Source organism: Leptonotus elevatus, chromosome 18 (assembly GCF_054856555.1).
Source record: "Leptonotus elevatus isolate MCC_2025b chromosome 18, RoL_Lele_1.0, whole genome shotgun sequence".
NCBI classification, from domain to species: domain Eukaryota; kingdom Metazoa; phylum Chordata; class Actinopteri; order Syngnathiformes; family Syngnathidae; genus Leptonotus; species Leptonotus elevatus.
Genome location: NC_141256.1, coordinates 16,014,114 through 16,031,519, shown reverse-complemented (window position 1 = coordinate 16,031,519; position 17,406 = coordinate 16,014,114). Strand labels below are relative to the sequence as shown.

General features: G+C 44.1%; 2 protein-coding genes and 1 non-coding gene across 4 annotated transcripts; 2 read left to right on the top strand and 1 right to left on the bottom strand.

The window, feature by feature from the left end:
* Window positions 1-322: 322 nt before the first annotated feature.
* vash2 (vasohibin 2) lies at window positions 323-12,418 on the bottom strand. Of its 2 annotated transcripts, none has more exons than XM_086061268.1 (9): window positions 11,751-11,910; window positions 10,932-11,331; window positions 9,042-9,130; window positions 8,874-8,930; window positions 8,175-8,249; window positions 5,559-5,796; window positions 5,289-5,432; window positions 3,169-3,293; window positions 323-1,723 (listed from the first exon to the last, which is right to left on the bottom strand). In XM_086061268.1, exons 2-9 carry the CDS (start codon window positions 11,235-11,237, stop codon window positions 1,654-1,656), a joined length of 1,104 nt encoding a protein of 367 aa, XP_085917394.1. In that variant the 5' UTR covers window positions 11,238-11,331; window positions 11,751-11,910; the 3' UTR covers window positions 323-1,653. The 2 variants fall into 2 exon arrangements, with proteins under 2 accessions (XP_085917394.1, XP_085917393.1); XM_086061267.1 differs by lacking the exon at window positions 11,751-11,910 and adding an exon at window positions 12,232-12,418 and having other exon boundaries at window positions 324-1,723.
* trnat-ugu (transfer RNA threonine (anticodon UGU)) lies at window positions 6,714-6,786 on the top strand. Its single transcript has one exon. It is a non-coding gene; the product is annotated as a tRNA-Thr (tRNA).
* Window positions 12,419-13,018: 600 nt separating the features above from the next.
* LOC147158882 (cytochrome P450 2K1-like) lies at window positions 13,019-16,781 on the top strand. The gene is made up of 9 exons (XM_086061265.1): window positions 13,019-13,298; window positions 14,143-14,305; window positions 14,372-14,521; window positions 14,653-14,813; window positions 15,067-15,246; window positions 15,658-15,799; window positions 15,882-16,066; window positions 16,289-16,430; window positions 16,513-16,781. Exons 1-9 carry the CDS (start codon window positions 13,092-13,094, stop codon window positions 16,698-16,700), a joined length of 1,518 nt encoding a protein of 505 aa, XP_085917391.1. The 5' UTR covers window positions 13,019-13,091; the 3' UTR covers window positions 16,701-16,781.
* Window positions 16,782-17,406: the final 625 nt, after the last annotated feature.

The window sequence follows — 17,406 nt, the reverse complement described above, 5'->3', positions numbered from 1 at the left end:
TTACTATATATACATTGTCCTTCGACCCCCTTCCCCCCCCCCTAAAAAAAGTTTTAAATGGTAGTTTAAAAAAAACGCCTTACTATATACATGGTTGTTTTTTAAAAAACAAAACCCCCGCCTTACCCTTACCCTTACTTTACTATACATGATGTTTTTATTATGTGTTTTATTACTATAAATAGTTATTTACAAAAAAAAATAAAATCAGCTATACATGGTGGGTATTAAGCTACGCCTTTGTGGAATGTGACGAGGTGTGCCTAATGAAGTGACCCACAAAGAAGAACAGCCATTTTATTGATTGCAGAAGACATGCGTTGTCATGGTATCAGCCAGATGACATAACAGTTTGGGGGGGGGGGGGGAGGGGGGGTTCTGTAGTGGCAAAAAAAGCAAGGAGGGAGGGTCACACAATTCACAGATTTTTTTTTTTTGGTTCAACTTTTAAAACACTAAACGTCTTTTGTTTTAAAATGCAAGTACTATAAATAGAAAACATCCTTGTTTTTGATAACAAGCCACTTTGAACAAACTAAATAAGAAGGCCTTCGTCGGAATACAAACGCTTCACACTCAAATGTCAATTACAATAAAAAGAAAAAAAAACATTCGATGAGTGAAAACATGAAAAAGTTGATATTACAGTATTCAAAAGCTCAGGACGTTGACATTTCAGGATGCCTCGAAAATGTTTGAGATCCTATCAAACCCGCGCCGCTGCATTTGTGCTTGTTGTGGAAAACGCGGACGTGTGTGCACTGATCGCCGAGAAACTTCAAGACATTCATGAAAGAAACGTTTTTCAAATCCAACAATCGCTGTACACACAACACTGAATGTCAAACCTTCAACTTGAAAATGTGAAAAAAAATGTTTCCATGCATTCGATCTCAAATAATTTGTCAGATAAAACGGGGTTGACATTGTACGCTGGATATGCTACATCATGGAAAATGTTATCTCCACAAACGTCATTTCTTTCAGTAGCTCAATTGTTTATCTTGAGTTTTGTAATGACCAAGAGATCCCCGTGAACTTTGAATTTGAGATCAGCACAGCTTTTGAGTAAGAGAGGTCTAAAAAGAAATTGTGTCGGACGTTCAGGGTGAGCCATGCAGTTGACCATGGCCTGATTCTTAATTGTTTATCTGTTAAAGCAAACAAACAAACATTAGTTTGCTACTGAAAGATCCAAATACCTGAAAAACGTGTTCACCGGTCAAAATTCAACTTTGACGTCAAAAGCCGTCACTGGCAGTGAATGGGTTCATCTGTATGAGTTTCACTTTTTCAATGGAACTACAGAAATGAATTCAGTTTTCCACAACTGTCTTATTTCTTGAGACGCACCTTTTCATATGTCATTGATTGATGATAATAATTCAACCATCAAAAAACAAGCAAAGAAGCAGCACCATGTCCAGTATTTACATTTCGTCGACGACGTCCTCCTCGGCGCTTCTGTCACTGATGATCGTCATGGAGATTTGATTTGTGCCGGCGCCAGGGTAAGCTCGTCACCAAGTCTCCCGTGATTGGACGCTTTGCATAAAGTTGCGTGGGGGAGTGGGCGGAGTCAAGAGTGATTGGCTACGGTTGACATCGTCGCGGAAGGGAAGACGGTGGGGAAAGTCCGGAAGGATCCCGAAGTCAGATCCGGATTTGGTAGCAGTCGGTCAGTGTGCTCAGTTCGGGAGATTTCGACTCCACGCACGCCGGCCTACAAAAGACACAACACAAAATTTGCCACATTCCATTTTCGTTTTTTTTTTTTTTTTATGTATACCGTCTTATATCGCAGATGTTGTACTACAATTTGCTAAATTTTTCTTTTTTTTCTTAAAAAAAAAGAAAAATGAGAAAAAAGAAAACAAAAAAATTGAAAGAAAAAAGGGAAAAGGGGGAATAAGGAAAAAATTCAAAAGAAAGAAGAAAAGGGAAACGAAAAAGATGAAAGAAAAAAAAGAGTAAAAAAAGGGAAAAAGAAAAAAGGAGGGAAAAGGAAAAGAAAAAAGAAACAAAAAAGAAAAATGTAAAAAAAGAAAAGGGAAAAGAGAGAAAGGGGGAAAGGGAAAAAAGAAAAAAGGGGGAAAATGAAATGAAAAAAGAAAGAAAAAGGGGGAAAATTAAAAGAAGAAAAAAAGAAAAAGGAAAAAACAATAAAAAAAGGGAAAAAATATGAAAGAAAAAAGAGAAAAAAAGAAAAAGATGAAAGAAAAAAAAGAGTAAAAAAGAAAAGAAAAAAGAAAGACAGAAATGAGAAAATGGGAAAAAAGAAAAAAGGGGGGAAAAGGAAAAGAAACAAAAATGAAAAATGTAAAAAAATGACAAAATGAAAAAATGAAAAGGGAAAAGAAAGAAAGAGAGAAAGGGGGGGAAAGAAAAAAGGGGGAAAATGAAATGAAAAAAGAAAAAGGGGGAAAATGAAAAGAAGAAAAAAAGAAAAAGGAAAAAACAATAAAAAAGGGAAAAGAAAATATGAAAGAAAAAAGAAGAAAAGGGAAAAAGAAAAAGATGAAAAAAAGTAAAAAAGAAAAGAAAAAAGACAGAAATGAGAAAAAGGGAAAAAAGAAACAAAAAAGAAACAAAAAAGAAAAAAAGGAAAAGGGAAAAGAAAGAAAGACAGAAAGGGGGAAAAAGAAAAAAGGGGGAAAATGAAATGAAAAAAGAAAAAAAAGAAAAAGGGGGAAAATGAAAAGAAGAAAAAAAGAAAAAGGAAAAAAAAAAGGGAAAAGAAAATATAAAAAAAGAGGAAAAAATAAATGGGGAAAAAAGAAAAAAGGGGAAAAAAGAAAAAAGAAAGAAAAAAAGGGAATGGAAAAAAAGAAAGAAAAGGGAAAAAATAATTAAAGAAAAAAAGACAAAAAATGAAAGTAATCCAAGTAAGAAAGAAAAAAAGAAAGACGAAAAAACATAAAATAATGTGTCCACTCTTTCCAAACTTGACTTGTGGAATTACTGCTGCAGTCATGTGACCTTGCACACGCACACACACAGTAATCCAAGGTGGCAACGGTTGCTGCGGTGCCACGTCGCCTCGAACTCGCAGCTGTCGGCCACATGGGCTCATGTTTCGCCTCTGCCGGGCGGCTTGACATTCACGCGCACACACATTCGCGCGCACACGCTCTCATTTTTGCCGGCATCGCCGCGCGGCAAACTCACGACTTGTCTCTGCGCCGCGCCGGTCGTCGCTGCGGGCTGCCGCCCTGCCGGTGGCGCCGCGGCGACACGGATTTGCCGCGGCTTCGCTCCTTGATGGGCGACTGAGCGCTGGACGACTTCAAGATCTGAAAGTCACAACGAAAAATCGTCACTGGTCGGCTGCCGCAAACATGAACCAAGCCACGTAAAAAAACATGTTTGTGTGTGCGTGTGTGCGCGCGTGTCAGCAGCAGAAGAAAAAGTGCCGACTCAGCAGGGATGCATGACGGCTTTTCCTGGCTCAGCGACAACAGCTGCAGACAGCTGTTGTCGGTTCCGATAAGTGGGTCATCCTGTGTGTGTGCGCGCACTGTTACTTTAACACCCGGGTTGTAATAGTTTTCATTTTGTTTGTTTTAAGTGGTTTAAAAAATATATATATTTAAAAAGTTTTAATAAATTTTCAGAGCAGGTTTCTTACTTTTTATAAATGTTAGGTTTTTTTAATGCTTGGTTTTAATTGAGCTTTTCTTAATTTTTTTTGTTTATTATTTATTATTGTTTATATACCATCTTTACCTTATTTTATTTTGATGAAATATTTTTTGTGCACATTTTTTTTTGTAAATCGCAACGGTAAATACTGTGTAATAAATCTAAAATAAAATTTAAAAAAAACTATTTTCTAACAACCATCCACAAATCCAACATGGGTTTACAGTCCACAGACTTTGAAGTACAAACAATGCATTGCATGTTCTTTTTTTTTTCCACACATGCAGCAAAATGGAGAGCACGATCGTAACTTGTTACCTAATGTCATGTTTTGGGCTGAGTTAAGTGCCAAGAACATGAAAGACAAAAGTATGAAGCCGCTCATATGTTAAATTAATTGACAAGGACTATAATTATTCTTCATTAGTTTTGTAAACATAAAAATGTAGTTTTCGTTTTTATTTTAACAATTTTTTTAAAATTAATTTTATTTTATTTTTTATTTTATTTTTATTTTTAGTTATTTCGTTAGTTTTCATTAAAGTGGAAGTCAAACTTCTTCTTTTTTCTTGACAATAATGTGTTATATGTGACTTCACGTGTCTAAACATGACATTCTGTTGAATATTATTACATTTGTGGAATATGAAGTTATGCAGCAAAATCCAGCCAGCGGCGGCCATTTTGCCACTTGCTACGACATCAATGTTGCTCAGGTCTCAGGTAACAACCAATCACAGCTCAGCTACAGAAAACAGGTGAGCTGTGATTGGTCGTTGCCTGAGACCTGAGCATCTGTGATGTCATCATCAGTCGACAGCAAGTGACAAAATGGCCGCCCCCTGAGATGGATAAAAATGTCTGGGTTTTGCTGCTTAACTCATATTCCACAAATATTTTTGGGGGGTTGATTTCCCCTCTAAAATAACTCTTTCTACTTGGAAACTCGTTGTCACGTATGTGAGTGAAAGCAAGAGGAAAAGGTGAGTCACATCAATTGTTTGTGTTAGCATGCTAGCACTAGCTGTAGCTTGTAGCCTCTAATCACCTACAACAGAGCTCAACCAACGTGGTAGCCCCCCCCCCCAAAAGAAAACAGGTGAGCTGTGATTGTTCGTTGCCTGAGACCTGAGCATCTGTGATGTCATCATCAGTCGACAGCAAGTGGCAAAATGGCCGCCCCCTGAGATGGATATAAACGGCTGGATTTTGCTTCTTAACTCATATTCCACTAGCGAAATATTAAACATATTATTGTTATTTTGTTGCTGTTGACTTCTTTAGCTAAAATAAGCTTGTTCGAGACGAGGCAAGTTATCAGAGCAAAACGTGTTAAGTTTGACTTGCATATTCATCAATGTATTTCTTTTTGCTTTGTTTTCTTTATGACTCAAAACATGAAACGATGCTAACCTTAGCCACTACCAACACGGCAAAGCTTACAAAGATACGACTAGACGAGCACACGTAAATCCTAAAGTATATTTATAAAAAAAAATGTCATTCTTGGGGATTGAGCAAAGCAAAGCTTGCGACAGCTGACGCTGCCGTGCTTGCGAAGCGCGCGTGCGTGTGATGTCAGTGTCAAATAACAGCGCGTGAAACTGGCTGCACGGCAGCAGTTACGTAGGTCACTCCTTTCGTACCTTCATCCTCATGTCTCGCCCGTGCTTCTCCAGCTCGCGCTTCATCTCCGGAGCGGCCATCTTGGCGGCGTTGAGTAGCAGGTACTTCCACTCGATGGCCTGGCACACGTGGGGGTCGTGAGGCACGTACAGGCCGATCTTCACCTGAGCAACAAACGCGCAACCGTGTTAGCGCGTTAGCATCTTGGCAATTTGACGAAAAAAAAAATAGCTACGGCCACGGTTAGTAGAAGTTGGGACGGACGTGAAGTGAGCGCTTGGCCACGGTACCTTCTTGAGGCTGTGCTGGTATCGCTTGTAGGAGTTCTCAAAGTCGGCCACCAGCTCGCCGAGCGTGCGGTGGCTGAGCGGCTTGTCCATGAGGTCCGAGCGTCGGCTCATGCCCAGCGAGCCGTAGCGGCCGTTGCAGTAGACGCCCAGAACCACGTGATGGAAGCAGTGGCCCGAGAACTGCGTCTTGAAGCTGATGGGGAAGCGCTCCAGCGACGTCAGGCCGTTGGTCAGGTAGCTGCGTGGCCCATGTTAAGGACTTGGCTTCAAAATCAAAGCGGCGTCACCGCCGACCGAGGAGAAGTTTATCATAGACCAAAGTGCAGCAGGAGGACGGCAAAGTTGTAAAATGCTGGCAATGTCACGTAACAAGGGAACAACAAATCTAATCTGGCGTCTTGTTTTATTCTATTTCGTAATAAGCCTCATCTATCCATCTATCTATCCTTTTTTTTTTTTTTTTACTTTATTGGAATTTACACAACATGTCAACAGTGAAGGTTTTCTTTTGCATGTATCAAAACAACACAGGTAGATTGCCGGAATGGATCCATCAATATAAATATGATTTAACATGATCAATAATAGTATTACAAAAGCATCAATAATAAAGAATTCCGAATTACAGAAATGTGAAAACACCTATCGGCTATCTAATCATATATTCATATCAGCGAGTCATCTATTCAGAGCAGTGTTTTGACGCCATGTTCTGAAAACACTGTTGAATTATTGCGTGTTTTGCAGTTGTCGCGGGATCACGCCGGCTGGCTCCAGTGTGAGTGACGTCATCGTAGCGTTAGCTCGAATTGGGCTACACAAAGCAAACCACTCGCGAGGGGGGAAAAAAACCCAAAAACAAGCAAACCACTCGCAGCTCGAAATAACGTTTTATGCCGCAGCCCTTCTTGCTTTCAGTAACGAACGTCTAAAGCAGACGTGAAGACGATAATATCCGTGTCGTGGCTAATGAATGGCTCGTTCATGAAAGCGCCTCGCGGGAGGTTCGCTGACTCGTCACAGGACAGTCACACAGCAGAGAAACGACACTCGAACAGGTTTTGCCCTCACAGCAACTCACAAAAGCAAAGAGGAAAAAACTCGACCCCACCGCAAATACTCAAAAAGGACACGAATGGAGATTACGGGACGAGAGGCCTCATAGCTCAGTGGTTAGAGCACTGGTCTTGTAAACCAGGGGTCGCGAGTTCAATTCTCGCTGGGGCCTAACATTTTTTTTTTTTTTTTAATTGCACACTTCACATCTCAAAACGAACACAAAAGGCATTTGATGTTTTTCCTTTGAACGTAAGAGCTCCAAGAAGCAGCAACTGTAAATAAAGAAATACTGTTCAAATGTTTGTCTGGCATTTTTGCCGTTTCTTTTGAGCATGTTTGAGTAAAAAGCCCTTTCACACTGCACTTCCAAACACCATTGAGCATTTCATTGTAACATTGTATATGTACTGTGGCGTTCTAAACCAATTTCACTCACCAGCTAGTTAACCCTAGTTAAGTTGGTTAACCTTACAAGACAAAGCAAAACAAGCCATCAATAGTAGCCCATTGTATTATTATTATTATTTATAAACTGGGTTGCAAAAAATCAATAAAAAAAATCAAGGTAGGGACTACAGAGCGGATTACCTGTTCCGTCCCACCTGAAACCCACACGCCATCACATTTTCTCCTCGTCATGGACCTTCCGTTGCATTTAAACTTCCGTCCTAATCAACAGGAAAAGGCAGCAATCTACTTCCTGTTGGATTGCTTAGCAGTCAGCGCCAAATATGGACATGGGCATGTTAATTGGAGGAATTTTGTCACGTCATTTATGATTGTATTATCATTTTGTTTTGTGACATGTTTGTACTTGACTGTACAAATTGTTGTCTTTTATTTGCATTGTTTTTATTTTGCCGTGTTTTGGGGTTTTTTTAGGCCAACATTACGAAGGAAAATCTGTTCTCTCTGTCCGAGGCTGGATAAATAAAAGTTACGGTAAATAAGTAAATGAAATAAGAAATAAAATACTTGTTTCCTACTCCATGGTGGGAATCATGATAACTAAGTGCAGTGTGAACAGGCTTTAATCCTCCACAACTTTCTTCTGTGGGCCAAATAAAAGTCAGGCCGCCTGCTGAGACTCGCACGTACGCAAATCAAAAACTTTTGTTTTATTTTTTTTTAAACAATCCAAATCTCTTTGTGTGGCCAAATTGCCATTTGCGTTGTTGTGGGTTGTGCTTCCTGCTAACGGGAGGTGATCACAACTCAACCTTTGGAAATAGAAAACAATGAAGCAATCTGTGCACGTGCGTGTGCGCATGTGTGTGTGTGTCGGTAAAAGGGGCGCGGTGAACTTTGAAGCGAGCTCTTGTTGCCTAGCAACAAGGGTTGGCTAAGAACGATCGAGGATGGCTCGTCAAGCGAGATTTCACATGCATGCAAAACATGTGACCTCATACCCCGTTTGCGTGCGTGACAAGTTCACCGGGGGGGGGGGGCCGTTTGTTCGGCCGGAAAGTGGAGACTCGGGGTTCAGTCGGGGGTCAAGCCGCGTGCATTTTGGGGGCGAGGCGACGGCGCAGCAGGTGTTTGGGTGAAAAAGGATACATTCCCAGGATGACGGCCTCCAGACATTTGATTGGCAGCGACTCTCGCACCATCTCCCGCGCCGTCTCCATCAAGCTGACAAGAAAAAAATTTGAACTCCAGGAGGGCGATGTTGAAAAATGCGAGCAGCCTCTCATCTTGTTCAGGCCAGAAACGTTGGGAACAGATACGAGCTATTTTGCAGCTCATGAGATATTTTCCGCATTCATGAATTTATAACGTCTAGAGCCGTCAATGGCAGTGAATGAGTTCATTGTTAAGACTCAAATTTAAGAAATTATTTTTTTTGTGGTAAAATTCCAACTTTGATTCCAAAAATCAAAATTTTTCCCCTCAGAAAATGAATCATTTGTTAAATTACATGTTTTACTTTTTAAAATATAAGACTAGATTTTTTCCCCCACATCAAAAGAGGTATAACTTGTAATTTGATTTTATTTAAAAAAAAAAAAAACTTGAAATATTGAAAAATGTATAACTTATTTTTAGAAAAAACTAATCTCAATATTATGATAATTGAGAATTTTTGACCAATCACGGCTCACCTGTTTTCATCGTTTGGTCATGTGCTGTTTGCAAGCTGAGCCGTGATTGGTCGTTACCTGAGCAACCTTGTGATGCCATTGTCAGTGGACAGCAAGTGTCAAAATGGCCGCCACCTGAGATGGCTAAAAACAGGTGAATGGAAACGTGACTAACCCACAGAGAGGCCGGTTCTTCTTGATCTCGAAGAACTGCGTGCCCGTGTGGTTGTATCTGGCGCGCGCAGTTAAGAAGCATCCGCTCGTATCCTGCTGCTCGCGTGCGGGCACTGATTGGACCATCTGTCACCCTCGTTCGCCCCCCCCCCCAAAAAAAAAAGGATACTGCAGAGACTTCATGAAATTCTGGACCACCACGAGCCAGTCTGGCACCGACATTGCCGGTTTGAAGGTGGGCAGCGGGGGGACGTGATGCTGCCGAGGGAGAAAAGAGACGAGAGCCGTTAGTTATCATGACTTTTGCTTGAGATCATTCAGAAGCTCCAAAACTGAATAGACCAAATTGTTTTTTGGGGTTTTTTTTATGCACGTGCAAACCTTGACTAAATGACACTCGGAATGTTTACTGTGAGTCACACACACTTCCCGCCAGTCCAGCTGCAGCAGACCCCCCACCCCCCCCCCCCCACCACCACCGATTAAATTGTCTCCCTTCCTGTTTTGTCCGCCCTCTTCCTCTTCTTCTTCCTCTCTTCATCCCGCCTGGCTGTCCTCAGGCCGCCTGGCAAACAGGAAGTGCAACGAAAGGAAGGCCGTCCCTAATAAAACGGCCGGTGCGTGCCACGCCCATGAAAAAGTCCAGTTGGCACCCGGAGATTATCCGCTGGCCAGATTGTTTTGGAGGGATTATTTCCTTTGTGCGATTCGGGCCACGCAGGCGAGATCACCGCTGTGGGACATTAAAACATGGCCGCCACTGCGCGCGTTCCTCAGTATTTACATGGTCAAGGCTTGTGTCATATTTGCTGGATTCAATTCATAGTTCATCGATTGTCAAATGACTTAATAATTGATTACTAAACGACTATCAAATTATTTATTTTGATACATTGCGGCCTTATTACACCTCAAATTGAAATACATTGAAATTGTACAAATTTGCTGTTGACAAGCGTAATCGGCGGTGGATTTATTTATGTGTGCCAAAAAATATTTTAGATGCTGATTTAAAAAAAAAAAAGTCTTTACTTTTTGACTAGCACATCAGCTTCTTGAGATATTTTCATTTTGTTTGACCTATAAAACTTTGCGTAATACCCGATTTGACCATATTTACGGATTTTAAACTACGACATTTCAGAAAAAAAAGTCCATCTGCTGATGAACCTAACCCTTAATTCATAACTATGACTAAATATATTCCTATATTGAATATTATATTATTATTACAGAAACCTGATGTGCTAAAGAAAAAACAAGGGTCGATTTGGAATTAGCGCAAAAAACATCTACAAATATTTTCTTAATTTTGTAAAAAAAAGATTTTTGACATTTGTGAACATCTGCTTTTATTTTGGCTCTTTTTTTTTACTTTTTTTTTACAGATCAAACCAGCGCCAAAACCGCAAAGTTTTCCACTTTAAAAAAAATTATGCTTGCTGACATTGGGAACTTTTATAATTAAAAAAATAATAATAATTAAGAAATTATGTTGAAATTTTGGAAAACTTTATTTACAGTCAAAAACTTTAGGAAACTATTTACTTGCTTCGTTTTTTAATTTATCTTAACACGTTAACACTTCTTTTTTTTTAACGCTAATTTTACTGCAAATGACTATCAGCTTAAAATATCGGCTTCCTTGCTTACTAATAATCAATAACGGCCTTGAAAAAAAAACCCACCAGTCTATCAGTAATCATGTTTTTGTTAACATTGAAGAGAATTTCAAGTGGTTTCATGCTACTTGGGAGACGTCACATTCGCGCGAGAAGCTCAAGGTTTTCAAACAGACGTCGCCGGCGGCTTTTCGGGCCGACAAGATGGAGGCTGCTGCGGCGGTAAGCTTTTGACCCTGGCGCGCGCGCGTCAACGTGCGCGTGCGGTTCTACTTCTGTCTAGTTGGCTACGCCCGCCTCCTCGACGCATTGGCGCTCTCATGAATGGCCGATTGTTCTTGATTGATTCGGATGCTGTGGCCGGCGGGAAAAAGAATGCGCTCGTTCTCCCCCCCCCGCTCGTGTTAGCCTCAAAGTGTCTTTTGTGTTGGTCTTACCTTGGGCAGGTAGGCGGCGTTGCGTATGGCGTCCGCCATCTCGTGGCCCTCGGGGTGCACGGCGGCCACGTGGGCCCACATCCTCTCCCAGGTGGCCCCCTCGACGGGGAAGCCGGCGCGGTTGACGTAGAAGAGCAGCCCCCCGTCCTTCTCCTCTTCCTCGCGGTTGGGGCTGCTGCCTTCGCTCGACTCCTCGTGGGCGGCCCGACGCAGCAGGCAGTGGGCGCTGGAGCTTTTCGAGCGGCCGTGGCGGCTCAGCTTGGTCGGGCGGGCGGCCGCCCGACTCGGGGGGTCGGGGCCGGTCATGGGGAGGATGAGGAAGAGGAGGATGACGGGCGAGTCCCGCTACGGCCGGATCCTCCTGATGGCGCTTGGCGTTGATGAGCGCATGCCGAGAAACCTAGCAACAGTAAAAGTAAACATCAACAAACGCAATAAAACACATTTCTACATGCAAGTACACTTCGAGACAACATTAAAACGTCAACTTCAGTAGGAGCCGAAACATTAGAAAACATACAAACTAGTCCAAACACTCGGAAACTGACTGGGAAAAGCCCTAAAATGTTTAAAAATAGAGTTGGGGGACGGACAAGTGGTCCAACACGACAACTGTGTCGATGACGTCACAAGTCCCCCAGAAAACAACGTCTGGCCACTCTACTCTGATACAAAGTTGCTTATTTCCTTCTTTTTAAGTAATCTTACACACAGCACGCGTTTGTTAAACGTGCAACATTTCTGCAGCATGACTTTAAAATGTTTTTTTTGGGTGTTATTTTTAGGACATCCGTTGAAATATCGTCAATTCAAACTCACCACATCGTGCGCCGGCGTCACGCGAAAGACGTTAAAAACAGGTAGTGGTTTTTAATTGTTGTAAAAGAAAAGATGCAAAAAGAAAATAATTATTTAGCCATTCGAGTGCACTCTCATTTAGTTTTGGTGCAGCGAGCCTTTGCAACTTCATCCCCTCCTTCCCCACTGTTGTCAAACTCGTGTTTACATCACCGCTATCACCGAAAATGCCATACATGTGACTTCAGAGTAAAGTTTTTGTAGCCAACAAATATACACTTGGGATTATCGACGTGAACCAAATTATTAAGGAACAGAAATAAATCTAATAACAAACAATCAGTCACAACGGAATGTCAATCAATTCAAGAGAACAAAATCTAGCACATGAGCGCTTTAACTTTGAAAATCCCATCCGGACATCTTTCTCGGCTTTGACGACCTTGCTCGTCTTCACTTGTCACACTGCGGGGCCCATTGGCTCTTAAACGGGGAAAATTACCTCTTGTGAGCCTTCCTCGCCTTCAGCGGCCTCCACGGCGCCTCAATATCGGCTACCTCGTTCGCAATCCTGCCGTCATGTTGATTCGTTCCCCCTCGCCAGTGATTAAACCGCCGGCGAGGAAAGGAAACGATGCGGCTCACTCCTCACTGTTACCGAGTAGCTAGTGTCGTGTGGCTGGCTTCCCATTGGTCGAGCCAACAATGAGGGGCGGGACGAAGGGGCATCGCCGTCCGACGCTGCTCTCTTATTGGTCAGTTCGGAGGCGTTCGGCGTTAACAAGTGTTCCATCTGCAATGGAAAGGATACTGTTGCACTTTGTCACAACTGTTGATTTAATGATTTTTGTTTATTTTTTTGAATTTTTAACTGATTGCAACACGCAGTTGTAAACATACACAAATATGGAAAAACTACGTTTAAAAATAATATAACAAAAGGAAGAAGAGAAATTGCACAGTTCTTCGGTTGCATTATAGCACCTCCTGCTGGATGTAAAGTGTATTAAAAAGACAAATTAAATACTGTTCTCTGTGTACAGTATTCTCAATCGATTTCTACATTTATTTTCTAAATGCCAAAATGCTTCTGATTTGGCATGCGGTAGATTAGTGCAGCATTTGTCTGACTTCAAAGTCAATTCAGAACTTAAGTTGGAATGTCGCGCTCCCGTGTGCGTGAACACGCTCACATCGACCTAAACAAGATTTTGAGCCAAATGTGAGCCACAAAACCGGATAAACAAGAACGCCCCCACCACCATCATCACGTTCCTCCTCCTCCTTCCCACTGTATCAAGTTTCACATCATCTCAACAATTTTTGTGTTGCTGTGCAGCGTCACGCGTCATCATTGCACAGATGGGAATCTTGAACGAGCTTCTTCAGTCTGGCGGCGGCCTGGCAACCCCGCTGGCCGCCGCCGCCGTCCTGCTGCTGGTCTTCGCGCTCTCGTCCGCTTTGAGACGGCAGGAAAGCGCCAACGAGCCTCCGGGCCCGAGACCGCTGCCTCTGCTGGGGAATCTTCTGGAGCTGGACCTCAAGAGACCCTACAACACCCTGGTGGAGGTCCGTGCCAAGTCTTCGCTCCTTGTGTTTATAAAAAGAGCAGAGGTGGGGGGGGGGGGGGGGGCTGTAGTCGCATAACTTAACTAAATTTTAAGACTTGGGACTTGCTTAGCTCAACTTCACGAAAGACTGGACCTGAGTTTGATTTGGATTTCATGCGGCTCGTAAAATGTGATTCTTTCTAAATTGCGTACAAACCTGGCAACCCATTTAGGATCAAATCCGTTCCATTCCGTTCCGTTCCGTTCCGTTCCGTTCCGTCTTCAATTCCGCTTATCCGGGGTCGGGTCGCGGGGGGCAGCAGCTTTAGCAGGGAAGCCCAGACTTCCCTCTCCCCCAGCCACTTCAGCCAGCTCCTCCCGACGGGATCCCAAGGCGTTCCCAGGCCAGCCGTGAGACGTCGTCTCTCCAGCGTGTCCTGGGTCGTCCCCGGGGCCTCCCGCCGGTAGGACATGCCCGGAACGCCTCCCCCAGGGAGGCGCCCGGGAGGCATCCGAACCAGATGCCCCAGCCACCTCAACTGGTTCCTCTCAACGTGGAGGAGTAGCGGCTCGACGCCGAGTCCCTCTTGAATGGCCGAGCTTCTCACCCTGTCGCTAAGGGAGAGCCCGGCTCATTTCGGCCGCTTGTATCCGGGATCTCGTTCTTTCGGTCACGACCCGCAGCTCGTGACCAAAAGTGAGGACAGGAACGTAGATCGACCTTTCGGCTCAGCTCCTTCTTCACCACAACGGACCGAGGATCAAATCGTTAAAAGAAAATTTCCCCAAACTCTTACTCCCGCCTCTGCCGAATACCGTCAAATGGACCGACTGACCTTCCGAGTTCTCTCCCATATCTTCAGATGTCCAAGAAGTACGGGTCGGTTTTCACGGTCTACCTGGGTTCCAAGAAGGTGGTGGTCCTGGCCGGCTACGAGACGGTGAAGGAAGCTCTGGTCAACTACGCGGACGAGTTTGGGGACAGAGACATCTTGCGCATCGTCAAGCAGTACAACGACGGACACGGTGAGCCACCGCGCGGCACCGCCTTCTCCGGGAACTGCTTTCCTTGACGTTGCGCTCGACCCCGAGGCGTCATTTGGGCCAACGGAGACTCGTGGAAGGAGATGCGACGCTTCGCTTTGACCAACCTGAGAGACTTCGGGATGGGAAAGAAGGCGTGCGAGGACAAGATCACGGAGGAATGTCAGCACCTCTTGGAAGTCTTCAGGAACTTCGAAGGTTTCTTGTACAATGGGACGCCACGACTATGAATTATCCGACCATTGTCTCGAGACCAGTGGTTCTTAACATGGGTTCGATGAGTCAGTCTCTGGACTTTGGCAGAGGTCTTTTTTTCTTATTCATTCTAGGAGAGGCCTTCGACACCACGCAGCCAATCAACTACGCCGTCTCCAACATCATCTGCTCCATCGTGTACGGGAACAGGTTCGACTATGACGATCCCGAGTTCACCAACATGGTCGATGGAATGAATCGGAAAATCCAGCTGGCAGGTTCACCGTCTGCCCTGGTAGTGAAACATATAATCCATCCATCCATCCATTTTCTGTACCGCTTGTCCTCACAAGGGTCGCGGGGTTGCTGGAGCCTATCCCAGCTGGCTTCGGGCAGTAGGCGGGGTACACCCTGTACTGGTTGGAAATATATAATAATTATAAAAAAATATAAAAATACACGGGTCTCTCTATATAATCGCAAATTTGCACTTCCTGTATTCTACATCCTCTATATCCGCATTTTTGCCGTTAACGCTTCCTCGCCAGGTATACAACATGTTCCCGTGGCTCGGCAGGAAGTTGCCGCCCAACAAGGAATTCTTCCAACTGACGGCCGACTACGGGAAGAAGAATCTGGAGATATTCAGCCGGCTGAGAGAAAGCCTGAATCCACTTTTGTGCAGAAGTCTGGTGGACGCCTTCTTCGCCCGGAAGCAACACCTGGAGGTGCAAAGACAAAAAAGTGCCGCAGGTTCAAATGAAAGACTATAGTGCATGTCCCCGAAGGGTTCGTTCCAACTCCAGTAACTGCAAAGAGCCGAAAAAAGATAGATCGACTGTAAAGATGTTCAATCAGATACGGAGTTGTTCTGAACCCGCGCCTTTCATATCTTGGTTGCGTGCCGGAGTTTAAAAGATGAAACCTTCGGCCCAGTCTGAGGTCAAGAATGCAATCGTGGCAGGTTTTCATCCAGTAAATGGCAGCATTCTTTTTTTTTTTTCCTCAACCCTGACTAGTCGCAATTTCAATCTTGTCTCATCAGACCACAGAATTTGCAGTCTTATTGTAACATCATCACAATCCCGTCCATATGTCTTATCGTGATCTTTTAATGGCTGGTGCGGTGGTGCATTCAGGAGAGCGGGATCACCAACAGTCACTTCCACGACCAGAACCTGATGTGGACAGTTCAGAACCTCTTTGCCGCCGGCACCGACACCACGGCCGCTACGCTCAGGTGGTCTCTGCTCCTCATGGCCAAGTATCCTGACATCCAAGGTGAGACCAGAAGAAAGAAAAAAGAAAAAAACGATTGAGTCTTCTGCATCAGAACCTAAAAAGCCCGGTTCCCCCTACGCAGACAAGGTCCACGAGGAGCTGCGTAGGGTGATCGGGGATCGTCGGGTCCAGGCGGAGGACCGCAAGAACTTGCCCTTCGCCGACGCCGTCATCCACGAGACGCAGCGGCTGGCCAGCATCGCGCCAATCGCACTCCCTCACCGGACCGGCCAGGACGTCACCTTCCGAGGGTTCCGCATCAAGAAGGTAAGAAGTTCTGAACCTTCTCTCTCGCTTGACTGAAACCTTTTCTCAGGAGTAGAACCGTCGTCTCTCGAGGTTAGCACCTCTGGGGTGACCAGAAAACTTGTGTCTGGAACTGGTACTGTCTCTCAAGGCTCAAACTTTCCGTCGGGCCGGGAAGCTTCTCTAGTAGAACTTTCTGTTGGGACTAAAACATCTTGCGCGTTCTCGTGCGTCTGCGAGCAGGACACCGCAGTCTACGTCCTCCTGACGTCCGTCCTCCACGACGAGAGCGAGTGGGAAAAACCGCATTCCTTCCATCCCGACCACTTCCTGGACAAGGACGGGAAGTTTGCGAAGAACGACGCCTTCATGCCCTTCTCTGCAGGTGGGAAACCGCACGCACACACACACACGCGCGCCGGAGAAGTCTCGCTCACGGCAGCGCCATTTATTGGTTGCGCTTGCAGGTCGCCGGGCTTGCCCGGGTGAGAGCCTGGCCCGCATGGAGCTCTTCATCTTCTTCGTCACGCTGCTGCAACACTTCCGCTTCCGGGGGCCGCCGGGGGTCTCCGAGGACGAGCTGGACCTGACCCCCCGCGTGGGCTTCACGCTCAGCCCGGCCGCGCACAAGCTCCGAGCGCTCGGTCGCACGTGAGAGCGCCGCAGTTGCACCTGAAGATGATGATTTGATTTTCAAGCTGCAGTTATTAAATAACTCGAGGTGAAACCCAGAAAATGTTACTTGCTTCTGTTCTGGGGGGGGGGCAGGAATGGATTCAAGTGGATTTGAGATACAAATGTTTTGAGTTATGAGCATGGTCACTCAACAAATTAGACTCTAGTATATATCCATTTCTAAATCGGTTACACACTAACTAAATTCTCTAGTTTATAGTAGCCAGGCTGGTACTTGATTTTAAAGCTAAAACACAAGAATGAGGAAAAATAGTTTAAGATTCAGCACGAAAAACAATACTGTATATATGTAAATATTGTTTTTTTTTTTTTTTATAACGTATTATTTATACTGTGTTTGCATCACGACAAATACATTTATTACATTATTTCAGTCTGCTTGTGTTACCAGTAGTAACTACAAACCGTTCTTACACAAGTCATGATCATTTTATTATTATAAAATTATGATTTTATTATTTTATTTACACCACCGGGACTCTTGCCTCACAGCGTTTCAAATAGCTTGTTGTGGAAAATAATAGTGTTACTATTACACAATTATTTATTATTACAGACTATGCAAACAAATGCTAGTCTACGATTGACACAAAAGTGTTGCATATTGATATTTATCTTGTAAGAAATCAATACAATAACCCAAATCAATGTGGAGATGTTTGCAA